General features: G+C 41.6%; 1 protein-coding gene across 4 annotated transcripts in view; it reads right to left on the bottom strand.

Annotated features, from left to right (window-relative positions):
* Positions 1-1,187: 1,187 nt before the first annotated feature.
* LOC118090306 (cadherin-19) overlaps positions 1,188-19,378 on the bottom strand; it is an 86,122-nt gene continuing 67,931 nt past the window's right edge. For all 4 annotated transcript variants that reach the window (XM_088675297.1, XM_060277921.2, XM_088675298.1 and 1 more), the window contains 4 exons: positions 11,828-11,945; positions 6,027-6,278; positions 4,368-4,861; positions 1,188-2,814 (listed from right to left, as the gene is read on the bottom strand). In XM_088675297.1, the coding sequence (XP_088531423.1) occupies positions 4,368-4,861; positions 6,027-6,278; positions 11,828-11,945 (864 nt within the window). In that variant the 3' untranslated portion in view covers positions 1,188-2,814. The remainder of the gene's footprint in view (positions 2,815-4,367; positions 4,862-6,026; positions 6,279-11,827; positions 11,946-19,378) is intronic.

Genomic DNA, 19,378 nt, shown 5'->3' with positions numbered 1-19,378 from the left:
CAAAACCCTACACAGCCTTTAGGAAAGTTCTAGAACATTACTTGGTGAGGTCCAGTCACAAAACAACTAATTTTGGCCCTAAGAAACTCAAGATTGGCTGAAAGGGGCTGTGGAGGATTTGCAGAGGAAGCCTGGGTACAAAACTGTCAGAGACGCTTTAAGTGCAGGTTGTTTTGTTTTAAATAAAGATTGAATTAAATTACCAATATTGTCTCTTACCAATTCTAATACACTATAGTTAAGATGGCAGGCAAATTGTCCCTTTACCAGCAGCTTTCCACTTAGTCTATACTCTTCAGGTTTCGGTTTCTGTCTAACAAGCAAGTATAATAGTACAAACACTAGTATTTGCAATTCCGTTTGCTTTTTGCGTCTCCATTTTTGCCTCAATGGTAATTCATTTGAGATTTCCTGTCTGGCATTTCTTTTGTTTTTGTTCTTAAAAACAAAGTAGCTGATGGACTCGTTTTCCTTATCACAATGCCAGCTTTCGGGTATTGAAATGTTTCAATTGATTACACGACGCGGAGGCCATAAAATAAACACCTAATAGAAACATGGTAAATAAATAAGAGGCAAGGCTCTCTGTGCACCGGATGCCATTTGAATGCATTTGATGGCTTTTAGATCACTACATTTTGTGCTGATCAGCCAGATGGATAAAGTGACAGAGAATAATAGTTCTGAGCCAATTTTATACTGGCTGTAGATTGTGCAAACAAAAATACAGCAGGGGAATTTAATTTGGAAGACTGACTCTATTCCTGAAAGATGAAATGGAATGGGATCATTTTCTGAAGAGCTGGATTAACATTAAAGTGTTTTACTATCTTATTATCTAATGTTATACATAAAGTTTTATGTCCACCAGCTTAGCATTTTAAAGATCCTTAATACTGTGACAATAAAATTGAGTGCTGCAGCTAATTTTATATTCCATAATAAAAAAATAATAAATCTGTGCTGGGAAATCAGTCATTTTTTAAGCTCTTAATAAAAAGGGAAAATGCCCAGATGTGAATAGTATTTTGTTTTATGCAACATGCTTGATTACCATAGTTAAGTTGAATATTGATTCACACTTGAACCTGCTATATTTTTACTTTTTCAGGTTCTGCCAGTGAGAAAATTAATTAGGAGTTTAACAAGAAGTCACACTTAATTATGAATACGGTAGATATCGGCTGTTACAGAGATCTATGTTTTAACACAGATAAATTAGATTTATTTCAATTTCATATTTCAAAATAAATACTTTTGCTGAGAGTCTAAAGTATATGTACAGCCACAACAAAGACAAATCGCAAATTATGTGCACTTATTAATTTGTCTGAGAAAATGTAGGTGAAAGGCTCAGAGAGAGGAAAATGTGAAAAAATAAAATGACTATCGCAACTGAGTTTCAAATTTCTCTAGATAATTCTAGAATTGGCAGTGAAACACATTGGGTTTTTTCCCCCTCTCTCTCCAAGATTTCAGGTGTTTCTGTATTCACTATAAACTGTACAAAATTCCATACTGTATGAAATGCATATACATTTTTGATTGTGATTATTAAATTGTAGCCAACAGAACTTTGTAAATAGTTGAAAAGCTTAAGCTGCACAGAATATTGAAAGAATATTTCTAAGTTTTTCTGTACTTATAATGTTGAATGTCTTTTTCTGAAGAAGAAAAAATAGATCATACTGATAATCTGAGATGATCATTTTAAGCAAGGATGTTTTTTTCGAATGCAATATCCCTGTACACAGAAAATGGTGTCTAAGCGACAGATGCACCAACTCACAAGTGGGATCATCTTTAAGGATGGCCCTGGTTGCGGGCAGGCCCCCAGGCCAGTTCCTCCCCCCCCCAGCATGGGTGGAGTAATGCCATCATGCCAGAGTAGCACCCCGATCGCTTAGCCAATCACTTTTGTGGGGGGATATAAAAGTGGCAGTGTGACGCATGTCAGGCACCTGCTTCACGCTGCCGAACACCCGCCCACCCGCCCTTTATTTTAGATGTCCTCTGGCCTTGCTTTGGATTTTCATTGGTCACCTGTCTTGGGCTGGGGGCCAGGTAGGCATTTTTCCATTTGGCAGATTGGCACTAGCCACTTGGTTTTTGCCTACCTCTTAGCAATCGTCACAACTTTGTAAGGTTTTGTGGTTAGGCATTGGTTCATTGATTTGTGGGGGAGGGGAGGTCAGCCATCGCCTGCCTCTCCATTGACCAAAGGTATTCCATTAAAGGAATCCAGGGCCTGGATCCTGACTGAAGTCTGCTTGATGGGCTAGAGCCATGTCAGGCCTCTGGGGATACTGAGGGGAGCTACAGGCAGGTTCCCCCCGATGTGGCTTCCTCTTTGGGTGGTTTACCCTTACTGACTTCCTGCAAAGGGGGCAGGAGTCCGATATAGTCCTTTGCCAATGCTTAAGCCAATACCACTCACATTTCTGTAATCAATAAAGTTGTGGCCTAAAATTTTGCCCAATAACCTTAAACCGAAATTTGTGTCAGTGTGGATTTTATTCTAATGAGGGGCTGGTTTGGGGGCCTTGCCACACAATTTGCTTATCTCAAAATCTTCCATTTTTGAAGGGAAGGTGGATAGCCTTTTATTCTAGCATCATTTTTGTATGATGCTGCCTGTACACAAATATATTTCTAACAAGCATATGCCAAAAATACAATTTAAATAATAAGACTTGTGCTGTATTTCAAAACCGCTTGGCTTTGCCATCTGTGTTGATATTTCCCACTTTCTTTTGTAACTATTGCCACAGTCATGTCTGCTGGACTTTCCCATAATGTCACAATTAGCAGTGCCTATGGCAGGGGTGTCAAACTCAAATTCATTGGGGGCCGCATCAGCAGTTTGGTCACCCTCAAAGGGCCGGTTGTATCTGTAGGACTATGTGTCCACTCTTTATTATCATAAATTATTGTCACTGCATTCAATTCTTACTGTTTTTTGTAATAATATAAGTAATAACTAGCTCTGAAAGCAGAAACATAGTCAGAATAATGGCAAGTAGATATTCAAATGTACAATTATTGTACAATTTATTGAAAAATGATTTTTGGTAACTGCACTGGGTGGTGGAGGCTCGCTAGGGTTTTATGCAGGACCTTTGCAGATCTACTAGTACCTGGAGATGCTGGGTCCTTCTGCATGCAGGACAGATGTTCTGCCAGTGAGCCACCACCCTTCACCAAAGGGACAGGCTGAGGTTGACTCACTGGAGCTGCTCTCCTGGTTCCAGGGTTTAAGGGCCAGAAGTATAAAGCAGCATCCTATGTTTCTGAGGAGAGGGAGAGGGAGGGGAAGGGAGGGGAGGGAGGGAAGAAGAAAAGAGGGAGTGGGAAGGAGAGAGGAAGGAAGGAAAGAGGGGAGAGAAAGAAGAGTAGGAAATAAGGAAGGGAATAAAGAAGGAAAGAAAAAGAAAGAGGGAGGGAAGACGGAAAGGGAGAAATAAGGAAGGAAGTAGAGGGAAAGAAAGAATAAGAATGAGGGAGAGGAAGAAAGATGGGAAGGACAGAAGGAATAAAGGAAGGAAGTAAGGAAGAAAGAAAGAAAGAAAAGAGGGAGCAGGAGGGAGAGAGGAAGGAAAGAGGTGAGAGAAAGAAGAGTAGGAAAGAAGGAATAAAGAAGGAAAGAAAAAGAAAGAGGGAGAGAAGACAGAGATAAAGAAGGAAGGAAGGAGAGGGAAAGAAAGAATAAGAACGAGAGAGAGGAAGAAAGAAAGGGAAGGGGGGCTCGCCGCCTTGACTCAGCGCCAGAAAAGAGTGCGAAGGGACCCAGGGGCAAAAAGCATTTCCCGTGCAGCGTGAGGCACCGTTTTAGGAGAAATGCGTAAACCCTCAGAGTTGCACGTTCGTGAGGCTGAGCCGTGGCAGGAGGAGGAGGAGGTGAGGCAAGAGGAGGAGGAGGAGGAGGAGGAGGAGGCTTGCCGGGTCGGTGCCCGGCAGCGCCGTGCGGAGAGTCCCGAGCCTCTCGAACGCAGCAGTGCTCTGTAGCACTTTGAATCCTCCTCCTCCTCCTCCACGCGGCGCTGCTGGGTGCTTTGTCTGTGCTTCAGCAGCAGCAGGAGCAGCAACAGCTGTTTCCAGGTGCCGAGCCGTGGCAGGAGGAGGAGGATTCAAAGTGCTACAGAACACTACTGCGTCACGGAGGCTCGGGACTTTCCGTGCAGCACTGCCCCGGCCGCCTTTCTACCCCCCCCCCCCGGCCCCAGCTGTTTGTTGGCGCTTTGTCGGCGCGGCGCTTCAGCAGCAAGGTCCCGCTGCTGGGTCCCGCTGGCTGGGGCGCTCGGCGGGCCACATGACGAGGTCTGGCGGGCCAGATTTGGCCCCCAGGCCTTGTGTTTGACACCCGTGGCCTATGGCTTTGCCCTCTTTGCAGAGCCCCGGCTGCTTCTTAAATGCTTGAAGCGGGATCCCAGTTCAGGAACATAGTCATAACTTTCATCCTGTTCAGAAGAACTTGATCCCAGAGAGCTAAGAGATCCAGCTATTGAGCCAGTGCCTTCAAAAGCATATATCTGAAGGGAATCATAAGGGGGAACATCGGGATCAGAGTTGGCTTCTTCTAACTTCATTGTAATGAATTCCCGGAAAACAGCACTCTCGGGGCCAACCTGCAGAGATTGCCTGTAAAGGCTCTGGATCTGTGTTGTGATATTTCTTCGAGGTTTGTGTTCTCTGAGGACAGTTTGGTTCCTCAGGGCCGAAATATCAAAAGCTTCCGTGTCCTGCTCCCCGCCGCCTTCGTCGTCATACTTCACAATGTTTTCTCTGAATGCTTCTCCTCCTTTCTTTTGAAATAGAGATTGCTTTGTCTGCTGCTTCAAGGCCACAATTGCTAGAATAAAAACTGCCAAGCAAACAAATAAAAGTGTGGTGCTGATGAAATACTTGAGAAATTCACACACACACACACACACACACACACACACACACACACACACAATTTTTATTAATCTTGATGCTACTACAATGTGACTAATTTTATAGACTCTTTCATGGGTGAGATAGGAAGAGCGTGAATCATGAGCATGGTAGTATTATGATCACATATATGTGCATGGAACTGGGATAGATAAATGGGGTCTATGAGTAAATGGGGTTTTGTGTCTGGTGCTTTTTAGTTAAAAGAAATGAGGTACTCATATCTTGATAAAAGTGCTATAAGCACCAGCACAAAATCGTTGTCATTGGTAGCAAAGGAAAGAGATGGTGGCCCCCTGTGCCAGTGAGTACTATCACAGATACAAAAGCACAGATTGTGTCCAGGATATGATCACCATGAAGGTGTTGAAAATTAGGGTTGGAGAAACTCAGGGCTGGGAGTCAAGTGTAGTCCTTCAGGCACCTTTATCTGGACCTTGGAACTCTCCCCAGGCTATGGGTTATCTCATCAGGCCCCACCCTCACTGGTGCTACTTTGTACACCAGCTGTTTTTGTCTACCTATAATGCATTCTTTAACTCTAACCATGTCTCTTCCTTGTCTGGACAAGGATAGTGAGGATGTTTTTCTGTGATGTGTGTAGAAACTAGCCTACTATACAACAATAAAAGTTACATTCATTCCTCTGTGCTATGTTGCCCCTGGCCTTGTCAACCACTGGCATCTTGCTCTAAGGAGATTGCCCAGAAGTGAATACAGGGGTACCTCAGTTTTGGAACATAATCTGTTCCAAAAGAACATTTGAGTTCTGAAACATTTGAAAACTGAAAATTCTATAGCCGACAGCTGGGCCTCAGGATCTTGAACTCAGCGGAAGCTGCATGGCATGCTCGACTTTTGAGGCATGTTTGAAAACTGAAGCATTTACTTCCACGTTTACAGCGTTCAAAAACTGAAATGTTCATCAATGGAGACATTCAAAACCTGAGGTATCACTGTATGGTCCTCTGTCTAAAAAAATGGGTGTAGTCCATCGATTCAAACAAATCAACAAAACCAAGAAGACATAATATGAAATGTTATGGCCAAGATGACGTAATATGAAATGAACAAAGTATTGTTTTTCTTACCTAATATTATTAGTAGGCAAGCTACAACAGCAACTAAAGCTTGTACACTGATGCCCATTGAGAAGAGCATTGCTCCATATCTGCATGACTGGAGACTAGGTTCGTGGTCACAGTCGCACACAGTGACGGTCAAAGTGTTTGTGCCGGTGAGGGGTGGACTTCCGTTGTCAGCAATTAGGATTGGTAAGGTAAAAATAAACTGTTCTCGACGATGAAATCCACCTCGTGTGGTGATAATTCTAGCTGTATTGTCTTAAAAAACAAGAACAAAAAGATGATTTTGTTTTATGACACTGCTTATGGGTCTCCAAGTCCAACAATTCACGTTCAGTTAGAATATCTTATTTATGAGAAACACTGTGCCATATTTTGTGCAGATAAAGAGGCAAAGTTGGAAATCATGATGCTAAGGGGACAACTTAGTCCCACTGAGATCAGTAGAGCTTGCCTCCTCATAAGTGTGTTTAGGATTATGATGCACATTGGCTAAAATCTGAATAATTCAGATGCACCGCTATCATCATCATCATCCCTACAAAATCTCAGCAACCCTTGCAGTACTAACTCAATAAGGTAGGCTCGTATTCTATGCACGTGGGTGGTGTGAGGCTGAGAGGCAGTGGTTAGTCTAAGGCCACATATTTTGTGGGCCAGGCAGAGTCTGAACCAAGCAATTTCTTATTCAGAATACAGTGAACTTTCCAAAAGTTAGCTGTATTGATTTATTCACCTAGCCAGAACATTCAAATAATTAGCAAAGTCAATATGAGCAATGTATACTTTAGTTGAATTTGAAATAGCTCTTCTTCTAAGTCTCAGAAGGCTGCCTTTAAGTGGTCTCCTTTCCTGCAATTTCATCAGCTGTTGAACTTAGGTTTTCCCCTCAGATTAGTTTCGATTGGTGTCCCCCCTTTACGATTCTTTCTCAGCCTAAGGGATCAATACAAATGCTGCATAACATCGCAGCACAGAAAAGTCATTCATATGATGTCATCTGCCTATCGATGAAAACAGTGTAATGGGGGAACAAGAAACAAAGTTAAATAATTGTGAACTGTGCCTTTGTCTTTAACTGTGTTTTAGCAGAACTAAATACAAAGTAGAAGCTTTTATTAATATTAAATCTTCACTTCATTTTAAAAACCTGCTCTCTCCCTTGCATGCTCTTCCCTTTTCTAATACTACCAGTGTTTGGCAGTTTAAGAGATAATGGGAAAGTTATTACTCCTACAATCTGCCATATTTAGAAAGCAATTATTAAGAGATAAAATTGGCTTTTGAGATTTTGTTCTGAGGTTTTTTATTATTATTATTTCAGAGCACTATATCTGCAGATCTGTGAAAGAGCTGCTGGAATAAGAATCTGCCAGCGGTGCTCTGCACAAGAGAGAAGGAATTTACCGTAGTATCCTACCACCAAATCCAGCTTCCTGTTTTCAACAGTAGCCAGTCCATATGTATCAGGATCAATCAAGAAGTGCATGATGGCAATAGGCCACCCTCAGTGATTTACTGTCCCTGAACTTGGAAGTTCTACTTAAATATCATCTACATCAGCCTCCCCAACCATGTGCCCTCCAGGCGTTGTTTGATTACAATCCCCGTCATTCCTTACTATTGGCTATGCTGGCTGGGCATGATGGAAATTGTAGTCCAAAACATGTGGAGAACACTGGGTTGGGCAAGGCTGACCTTTATAGAACAGGAGTGCTCCACTCTGCAACATTTTGTTATAGAGCCCACTTGTCCTGGCTAACAGCTACTGCTCACCTTATCCTTATCCTTCTCCTTTTGCAATGCTGTCAAAGCTAGTAGCCATAGTGCCTCATTTCACCATTGATTCTGCACATTTCATTGCTTTTGAATCAATTCTATTGGTTGACTCTTAGTACGATGAGATGAGGAACATCTCCTCCCTCTCTTCATACTATCCTTACTTTCTACAAGCAATCCTACCATTCCCACCAACCCCACCAGAACCAAGCTAAAGATGTTGCTAATGAACTGTGTGCAGTCTCCCAGTGCCCTGGACTATATTGCTGTAGAAGAGGCTGCAATCTGCCTTGCTACTTCTCTATAGGCTTTCTAAGTCAGAATGCAGCTTTTTTTTTTGCTGCAAGGAAGGACCCTTGGGGAGAAACCTCATGAAATTCAGCATCACCTTTGGTTTAGTCCTTAGTCGTCTCCCCCCCATCAGAAGTCAACAATTCCTAACAATCTGCTACAACTGCCCAGATAGTTGATTATTTGAGTAAGTGCTGCATAAGTTTTTTTGTTTTGTTTTTTTTACACCAGGAACAGTGATGTAAGTGACTCTGGCAGGACTTACAATTTCTATATGCCTCTGGCTGTAGTCCTTTACATCCATGAGATTACACAGACTTAGGTGACTACAGCTGGCAAGAATTACGGTAAACACAAATGTTATTAGGGACAAAATATTCTGTCCCTGGGTTGGGGCAAATGTATCCACCCTTGATAGGAGACTTGCAGAGGGTAAGATCAAGCAGGGTATGGAAGGCTTAAGGCAGGCATCCCCAAACTTCGGCCCTCCAGATGTTTTGGACTACAATTCCCATCATCCCTGACCACTGGTCCTGTTAGCTAGGGGTGGTGGGGGTTGTAGTCCCAAAACATCTGGAGGGCTGCAGTTTGGGGATGCCTGGCTTAAGGTAATGGTGTGGAGAGCAGGCAGAGAGGAGGTTTTCTCCTTCTCGTAGAACTCAGGGTCACCCATTGAAGCTGAATGTTGGAAGATTCAAGACAGACAAAAGAAAGTACTCCTTTATATAATGCATAGTTAAACCATTGCATTAGCTCCTCCAAAAGGTAGTGATAGCCACCAACTTGGATTGCTTTAAAAGAACTGTAGACAAATTCGTAGAGTTGGAGGCTATCAATGGTTACCAGCCATGTTGGCTGTGTTCTGTCTCCACTGTTTGAGGCAATATGCCTCTGAGTATCAGTTCCTAGGAATCACAAGTGAGAAGAACACTACTTTACTCAGGTCCTGCTTTCAGGCTTCCTATAGGCATATAGTTGCCACCTGCGAGCAGAATGTTTGACTGGATGTGCCTTTGCTCTGATCCAGCAGAACTCTGATAATGTTCTCAAGCTACACAGTAAGAAAAAGAGGAGACCGAATATGATAGTAGAAATGCTTGTAGGGATCTACCGGTATGTCCCATTCAGCAAAAACAGCACTACATCTTATCATTAAACTACGGGAAAGAGGTGTAATTAATTTGTCAGAAGATAAATGATAGATATGCCATAAATACAAACCTAATTTCTTCCACATTTGGTGGAGGAATTCAGGAAGTGAAAAATCTTGGAAGCAATAACTAATCAACTTCCTGCACCTTAAATAGAATATTTTATTTGATTTATGAGTTATTTTATTTGCATTCTTATAATTAGATAAAAGCGAAGCATGCCAGTTTAATTTTTGCTTATTAGCTGCAGCTAAATTATAAATAGCTAAATTGGGGAGGGGATGACATCATGAGATCACTGCCTAATAAGGGTTTCAAAAACAGCAGACATAGCGGAATTCTTAAAGCAATCTTTTCCTGGCCTGATGACAAGTATTTAAGATTTCTGTCTTGTGGAATGTGTGCCTGACTGTTGAGTATGCTGTCTTTGGTAGTGTGTTTTATAAAAGCTCAGTAAAAATACATTTTAAAAGAGGAAATGGCTCCATCACTCTATAGCAGGCATCCCCAAACTGCAGCCCTCCAGATGTTTTGACCTACAACTCCCATGATCCCTAGCTAACAGGACCAGTGGTCAGGGAAGATGGGAATTGTAGTCCAAAACATCCGGAGGGCTGAAGTTTGGGGATGCCTGCTCTATAGCTATTCTATTCAACAAATGAAATGGCCAATGATAACAAACATCCTTATTCATTTTAATGTATGTATATGTGGGTGTTGTTTTTAGTATGTTTATGCACAATTCTTCTCAGGACAGTTTGTAACATATAAAAATTAAAATTTCATAAAAAACCCAAAGATACAGTGTCATCATTTTTAAAAATAAATAAATAAAAATAAATAATAAAAGTGTTGCCTATTTCAAAAGACTGCTAGAACAAAACCGTCTTTGATGCCTTGCAAAAAGCAGCAAGTGTGGGGTGGGACAGTATTTCACTACACTTCATTGGTTTTCCATATTATGGGACCAGTCTGGAGAAGGCTGTATCCCGTATCCTCATCGACTATGCCTTGACCATAGGAAACACTTTTTCTAATCAAATGAAGTGGGCAGGATAATAAGGGAGGAGATGCTCCCTAAATTGTCTTGGGCCTAAGCTATTTAGGACTTTAACGGTAAACACCACCTCTATGAAGTGCACCTGTGAGCAAATTGGTACATAGTGCAGATATATTTGTGCAAAGTGACCCGATTTGCTAGTATTCACCATCAGCTACAGAGGTAGTACTATGTGGAGTGCATAACCTAGATGCAACTAAGGCATGTGTTACCAAGACGAGGTTTAATTTCCTAAGGTATGTGCACTGTTGGTGCAGCAGCCTCAGCTGACCAAAGGGACAGCAAACCATAGACACCACTTGATTATCCAGGTGTAAAACCAAAACCCGGTGGGACGTGGGTGGCACTTTGGGTTAAACCACAGAGCCTAGGGCTTGCCAATCAGAAGGTCAGCGGTTCGAATTCCCACGACGGGGTGAGCTCCCGTTGCTCAGTCTCAGCTCCCGCCAAACTTGCAGTTCAAAAGCATGAAATGCAAGTAGATAAATAGGCAGGAAGGTAAACGGCATTTGTGTGCGCTGCTCTGGTTCATCAGAAGCGGCTTAGTCATGCTGGCCACATGACCCGGAAGCTGTACACCGGCTCCCTCAGCCAGTAAAGCGAGATGAGCGCCGCAACCCCAGAGTCGTCCGCTACTGGACCTAGTGGTCAGGGATCCCTTTACCTTTTAAAACCCAAACCAGGATGATGGAAAGGGACTGTTCCTGGCAACTTTGAAATGATTAACTGTGAGAGTATGCTGCAGATTTATTTTAGATGAAGACACCAGTCCAGGTTCTAAACGCTAGGATAAAAGCCTGATAATTATGTATGTGGGATGTATTCATTGGATATTGATAACTATCTGGCCATATCGAGAATAAATTTACAGACAGCAAGTTAATCTCATTCATATTCCTGTGAGGTAATAAGAGAGAATGACATCATCAACAGATGTTCATAGCTGAGCTATGAGTCGAGCTTGGCATTCTAAATCCTGCAAATTAAGCCATTGTGTGGCCCACAGTGGTTTTCAGATATGCACTGCAATTTGTACTATTAACTGGATAAACAGTAGACTTGCTCAGATGTTAGCTTTCAAGAGTTCTCAGAACATATGGAGAGAGGACAACATGCACTGCCCCCACCCCCAGTGTCCACATGTGAAAAAAATCTCCACCCTCGATTATAGTGCACTGAGTGGGAAGGTCAGCATGGAGAAACTTTGCACATTCAGCTGAACATGTTTAGAATTTTCTGTGTGAAAAGGAACCACAATTGCTCAGGGATTCCAGCTGCATAGAGGATACTAATAGCTTTCTAAGTTCTTTCAAATGAACACATGGAAATTCCATCTTTAGATTCAAGATCTAAGACTGCAGGGAGCACAAACAGGATATGCACAACCAGTTCCTCCCTCCACATTTTCTGAGAACACATGAAGGTGAATGTCTGAACAGGTCTAGTGATAGTTTCATAATTAAAGTGGCAAATTGAGCATTCATTCTTTACAGAAATATTTCAAAGGCTGTGCCCACAATACCTACTTTGATTATCTTTGACTGCAAAACCAGAGCTGTTTGTGGCCTCCTCATTCAAATAGTAGAAGAAATGATGATCCTCCACAGAATGGTCTTTGTCCACTGCACTGATGGTCTGAATAACCTGAAAGCAAACAATGGCAAACAATATGCTCAGCACCAAATATTATTGGCTGCCTTTGAAAGCAATGCAACAAAATTGCGTGCAAGACATTCCATTCAATTAGTAAGGTCGAAATCCCCCTGCCTTGTCTCTGAAGGGCAGGAAATGTATTAGCTGCAGCAGCAAATACACATCACTTAACACAAGCCTGTTGAGCTTGTTGATTTTCTAATGTCCTACAATTATGCCACTTGATTTTGTATTGATTGGGAGGAGATAAGCACTAAAGTCGTGGGCTAATGCAAATGGCTTCTGGAATTGAAAATGCAAAGGTTAAATAAAGTTTCCATAAGGAAAAAAAAAGAATAATGTATAAAGTATTTTGCCCTTCCTTTGTTCTTCAAGGTGAAAAGTATATCATTCTATATTTGAACACATCCTTCAATACAAAAACCTATTTCCTTCCAGCCCACAAACATCATAGGCATCACTCAAGTGATGTATTATAGTTGCCGTGACCGCAAGATTGTGACAAGTTCATGTGCTGAATTGTTGATTCTTTGAGATAGTAACAGATTGATTATGGGAACACTTGGTTGTGTTTTCAAAGAAACAAAATAGCCCAAATTTCCAAACCTATTGAACCAGATTGTCATTTGCAGGAGAACAGAGTCAAAATTAGCATCTTTGCATTCAGAAATCATTGATTCCATCACCTCAAATAAACAAGCCATGTTGCAGTTGTTATAATGAACAGTTGTTCTGCTTGCTAAGAGTCAATATTTGTTACCATTATCGGTTGATACTATTGGGCAAATCGTACATTATCAGGGACAACATTCTTTATCTTGCTATTTCAGCTCCACATTATCTTGCCATTTCAATGCACTACCAGTTCATTTCTTTCATTAAGAGGGTAAGTCTTCTAAAATGCTGTTTAATGGCTAATTGGGGCTTAAAAACCCAGCCTTGCCAAGTACAGGGTCAGAGAAGCCAACAGACAGCCACAGAAATTACTTTGTGATTATGGCACAACCATAGTTCAATGCAATGATGGGCTAATAGAGGTTTTTTTTAATAAATGCTTTTTAAATGTTTATTTTCATCGATAACGGCCTGATTCTATCATCTGCTGCTTTAGTCCTTAGGATGAGATGCAAACTTCTGCATCAACCTGACATAAAAACAAACTGTTGCACATTACACCTATGACACCCTGAGTTACTGATCTAATCATAACAGGATTGCAACAGCAGGTCCTCTGACTACCACAAGTTGTCAGCTGCCTCTTCAAGCAGCAGCAGCAGCTCCTGTGCCTTAGATACAACTCTATGCTGGCAGAATACTCATGGACAGGTTGGGTAGGCAAACTCCCCTTGCTCCCTCTTCCCCTTCAGAAACAATAGTGGATGTGGTTTAAGAATGGAGCATCTGTCAGTGTCATCCACCCCACCCAGTTTCTCATTTTTCAAGACTCAATTTTTCTGCATCAGTTTGCATTTTTAAAAAATCCTCTTGAAAATTCACCAGCATTTCAATGCAATTTTTTCCTGTGCACATTTCTGTAAGCAATTTTGCCTGGCAAATACATTTTTACAAGCAATTTCCTCTAACATGCATGGTATATTATTTTCTGTAATATATGGGGTTTTGTGAATAATTTCCCCTGAATATATGCATTTTTGTACATATTTATTTGGTTAGAGAATTGTCTCACAAGAGCCAGAGGAGTGCAAATTTAAAACAATGATCTCCGACATCATTTCTACTTTGGTCCAAAACTACCTGATAGACGGTAGTTCACTAGTTAAACCATCATCTCCTTTTTTTAAAAAAAATGAAAACAGTGCACTAATTGTTTCTGGATCAGGGTCTAATATGACTTCATGCTTTATGTTAAAACAAAGGTTTTGGATATTGCTTCAGAAAGCTTGCATTGGTTGGTTTATTGATTGTGCTGAAATCTAATTGCCAAGAATTGTGTTATATCAAGGCTCATTAATCTGAAAACTGTAATAATCTACAAGTCATTGGGGAAGACTACTAACTGGGGAACTTGCCTGGTCATTGTTTAAAAAGGAAATTGGTTTGAGTAAAAATCCAGGCTTTAGAGAAGGGTCAGCCCTAGCATTAGACATAGTGAAGCAACTGCTTCAGGCAGCTGCATTGAATGTCATGAATGGGGAACAAATTGTTGGTTACAGCCTTTATCATGATTATATTTGTACTGCCATAGAGGGTGGGGAGCTTTCAGCGTAAGTTGACTGGCCTTGGGTATTCCGCATCTTGACTCGGGGATGAGGACTTTAATGCTCAACCTAAGGCAGCAGCAAGGTGCCTTGGGTCAGCCTTTGAGTGGAAAGCAGCTCTGCCTCCTAAAAACCTTGAAAGCAAACTGAATCTTTACAGCTTGAAGTCTGCCTGATACAACCAGAGGGCCTTGAAATTATTGTGGCAAGGGATAGAGAAAATGGGCAACCACAGTTTCTTTCAGTTTCATATTTTTCCAGTCTTGGGATCAGGCTGCCACATTTATGCAGCCAGGCACAATGTATTTCTTTTTTTAAAGGAGTCTTCATTAAAAAAAAGCCAGCATTTTAGTGTGCATTTCTAATATGAACATTTTAGCATGCAGTATATATTTTCCAGAAATATATGCTACTTTGTGCACATTATATATGTATGTCTGCACACATTTGCGCAGACAGGCGGAGTCCCCCAAACCCCCGAGTGACCCCCTGAGCGGAATAAAGACGCCTCACGCCCCTCCCTCTAGGAAATCACCAAAGAATTCCACCCAAGGCCTGACACCACCAAGTTGTGACATATTGCTATGGGAAAAGCAAAACCTGCCAATGCAGGAAAATTCATTTCCAGCCCTTCAACAGCGAACTTGATGTAGCAGCGCCTGTGTACCTGTGGGAAAAGGTTAACCTGCAAAAGAAACTTGAATGAGGGTGTGGAGGGTGGGAAAAGCTCTTGGAACCAACTGGTGCTTGGAGGTCAGATTCAAATTCTATTGAGTGAGCTAGAAAGTCCCTCCCCTTACCTGGCCATCCCTTGGCAACACCTCCCCAGGCAGAACTGGACACTAGGCTGGGGTAGGCGGAGACCCCTGGCACCCTACCTGGGAAGGTGGTGCCAGGTATGTCTGTGTTAAAATGCAAACTCAATTGAATCTCTTTCCCATCACAACTTGTAGCTAATCTGGCCTTCACTTCAAATGAGTAATCCAATTTCTTCCCCATTCCATCCTTAACACTACTAACCTTCTCTACCAGTTGGAAGGGAAGGAGAAAAGAATATATATAAACTTTGTGGGTATTGAGAGAAAAATCATTCTCCAGCCTTACACATACATTTTTCAGTGGGTGATCCTCTCACTTCCCCACCTTTCATTTCCCACTTTCTTTCTCAGCACTGGAGCCAAAGGTAAAGATAAAATCAGTAGCTACCACACAAAATGAATTTCCAAACTGGGAAGAGAAGCTGTGCGCTACTGCAACAGGAACTTGAAGCCTTCTTAGGCATTATGCCATCTCATTGGAAGGCAAAAATTGCAGGGGAGATGCTGTGGGCATGTGTGGTGCAGGCGCCCCTTGTCTTCATCCTTGTCTTCATCCTTGCATGGTCAAGCTTTGACCTCTTATTCCTTCTGTCTCTCCCAGGGTCTGTTTTGCTTATTTGTCAGTGGCTGATTTTCATTGGAAAAAGCCATGTTCATCTGAGCTGTCTCCTTTTCATTAGTATTACATGGGAGCTTCAAACACACTTCATTTTTCTTTCCAAGGATGGTTAGTGATGTTCAAGGATTTCATTTGACTTGAAGATTTTTACCTGATTCACATCTCAGGCTCAAACTGCAGTTTTCTTGCACTTCAAATTTTGCATTATACTTCACAGCTCAAAGAACATACAAAAAATGTGTACAGAATATATACTTTAGGTTAAAACACAAACAAAATGCACACAAAAACACCACACCACACCACACAACAAACCACCCCTATCAGTGGAATGCAAAGATTCCCCTCCATTGATCGTAAAGCACAGGTGGGCTGATATAGGGAGATATTCAGGTATTCCAGAAGCAGGTAGAATCATATAATCATAGAGTTGGAAGGGACCACAAGGGCCATCTAGTCCAACCCCCTGCCAAGCACGAAACACCCCCTGCCAAGCAGGATGGTTACCAATTAAGTTTTACTAAGAAAAGACCCATTGAATTAATGGACCAAGTTAGCCATGTTAATGGACTTCAATAGGTGGCTTACTCTGATTACGAGTTATATTTGAGAAATCTAAGCACTTAACTACAAAATTGCCCCTACAAGGTAGCATGAAAGGTTTAATAAGCATCCCCAGGAACTAATTTCACAATTAGGGATGAAATTTGTCATGGTCTAGAAGTGCATGTAAAACAAAAAACAAAAACTGGTCTCTGCTGACGTTTTCCAACACTTTTCACTTAAAGTTTCTTTTTTTTCTTGATCCACTACATATAGATTATCAATATTGTTTAAATTTCTACAGAATGCCTCCCTAGTTTTATATTTAAAAAAACCTAATTTGAATTATATTCAAGCTGTTATTCTTCCTGGCATTTGCAGCATTATCTCTCTTTTATAGAGAACTAATGTCAAGTAAGTAGCTTTCACTTTGACTCTAATTGCTGACTATTTTATTTTATGCTAAGTGCTGGGTAAATATGTATTGCCTTGCTATCTCTGTTTCAAAGTGCAAAATACACATTCATCCACTTTACGAGCTAATAAGTAAATGGTCAAGTAAATTGGTGCATCAAAGTCAATTCGCAGATGATACTCAAATTGCAGGTATTTGTGCCAGAATAAATATGTATTGGAGAGGACAGTATTATTTCAGAGACATACAAGTAAACACAGTACCTCACCCTCAGCAAAAAATATTATTCTTCCTTCATGCAAAGCAACAGTAATGTCCATAGCAGGGAGATACTACTACAGTATTATTGTTATTATTATTTTCTTGTTGTGTTGGTTATTAAAAGAATTATTGAGTAGCCACTCATTTTAATGATTTTTCTGTACTACTTCTGAAGGTGTTTTTTTTAAGATTTGTGTACTGATATGCACCACCCTGATATTTTTGAGAGGGTAATATATAAATGCTTTTATAAATAAAGAAATAAAAAACCATTGGATGCCATGCTCTTCAAGGGTGTGTGAACACTGAATACTGTTTTCAAGCTGGGTTTTAAAAAATACAATACTGTACATAAAAGTTCAAGATCTGAAATAGCAGTAACAATGATTAAAATACGGCAGCAGATAAACCAGTTATTAGATCCAACAGTTACAAAATCATCCCAATGCAAACTGAATTTTTTTAAAAGTCTTTACGAAAACCATAGAAGGCAATGGAGAGAGTGGAGGGCACTCTGGCAAAACAGAGCCACCATGAAGAAGACTTGATCCATGTTACTTACGAACTGAATCACTTTCACTAGTAAACTGGCAACATATGGTGATGAACAAGTTCAGTCAGGTACATATGGATGTAAGCAGTTCTTCCAATAATGACCGCTCTCCACATCAAACAGAGGGCGCCCTTTGTGTGCCCGGGCGCAGTACCCCTGATCCTATGTGACTCCTGGCAGAGCACTCCTGGACCACCTCCCCAAGTCGCAAACCTCAGTTCAACTTGGGAGGTGGAGCCGGGGAGCAGACCAACTAAGGGTTAAGCAAAAAAGGGGGTGGAGCCTACCTGGGAGCTCTCAGTCAGCTCCAGAGCTTCACCCGCCCTATCCTCCCTTCGTTTAGACCTTTTATTGCAGGTTGACTTCTTCTTTATAGGTATGCGGGTGCTGCTGCAGTCTACAATGGTTGCTGTTAAAGGACCGGGAAGGAATTTCCCCTGCATTGGCAGGTTTCGCCTTCCCCGTAGCAAAACGTCACAACTTTGGCCATTTTAGGCCTTGGCCAGAATCCTTTAGTCTATCTTCCCTAAATGGGGTGGGGGTTGAAGCGGTGACACACACCTTTCCCCCTGCGGCGGCGGTCCCAGGGTTCCCTGTTAAAGGGTTGTGTTGAGGGGAGTCACTGGCCATACGCTGAAAGGTTGCCAGTATACTCCCCTGTGTTGCAGTGAAGTGGGGTGCAGGTTCTCTGCTTAAACATATGTCTTCCAAAGCCAGCCCAGTCCCCAGACAGATTGGTTAACCCTGATGTGCCCCAGATGCCTGGACGGGGACTGGGAGGGATAAACGCCCAATGCCTAAGCCAAGGTCTTCCTACATTGTGGCCAATTTTAATCCCATAACACATTGTCATGAGTCATTATTCCACCCGGGTGTCGCATGGGGTCAGGGGGTCTCTGCCTGGGCACGCAAATGGCTTACAAACCATTGGGGGCTTTAAAGAGCAATAACATAATGCTTAAATTGGCCCTGAAATCAAATAGTTAGAAAATGTGACTGGTAACAACAACAACAACAACAACAACAACAACAACAACAACAACAATGCAATAGGATCAAGATGGCACAAGCAATGCAAAGCAGATGCTCCTAAAAATGTTCTTGTTTTGCACTCTGAACTAATTGAAGTTTCCAGATGTCCCTCGTGTTTCGTTCTCAGCTTGAAAGTCATGGTTTGAGGACCAATGCCCCACATAATCTGTGTTCCTTTTTTATTGGCTAATCAAAACATTCACCTCAGCATTCCACTTTGCAGCTTATTTGCTGCCCATATCTTCTTCCCCCCCTCCCCCATTTCATTCCATTGCAAGTAATCCAAGCCATCTGGGATCATGTATTGAATGCCAAAATACTAGGCAGCCAACCATTTTGGGTTATTGTCTGACATCCCCAAGGGCAAATGAAGGTCATTTAAGCAATGCTCACTGTACAAATCATTTGCACAATCCTAAACAATCAGGGATCACAAACTATCAGGGATCAAAAATGAGACTTTATTTATTTATCCTGAACAAATGATGAAAGTGTATTACTTCTTCCACTTCTAGCAAAGTTGTGTGTGTGTGTGTGTGTGTGTGTGTGTGTGTGAGAGAGAGAGAGAGAGAGAGAGAGAGAGACTCCCTTCTGGCTCAGCCCTACATATAATACACAATAAGAAATGTTGTTCGGCTTGCTTACTTACTTGTCTACAAATACATTTGAAGCAGGATGTTTCAATCTTCTTTAGGTCAGAACCAGGTTGTGGTAATTCTGACTGAGTCAGATTAATTCTGCTGTAGCATCTAAGATAAATTTGGTCCCCTTTTCTATTGCTGGATATATTGCTCCTATTCTGGCACCCTTGTTTGGAAGTAAGCACAACTAAAAGCAATAGGATTTATTTGCAATCTGACAACTGCTCTGTCCTGAACATTTATGCTTTACTGCAGCAAGTCTTATCCCAGAATGGACTAGAGAGCCAAAGACAAGTGTCTCCAAATAACAGCAAACTCAAATC

The sequence above is a fragment of the Zootoca vivipara genome, chromosome 8 (assembly GCF_965207765.1).
Source record: "Zootoca vivipara chromosome 8, rZooViv2.hap1.1, whole genome shotgun sequence".
NCBI classification, from domain to species: domain Eukaryota; kingdom Metazoa; phylum Chordata; class Lepidosauria; order Squamata; family Lacertidae; genus Zootoca; species Zootoca vivipara.
This window is presented reverse-complemented; position numbering and strand designations above follow the sequence as displayed.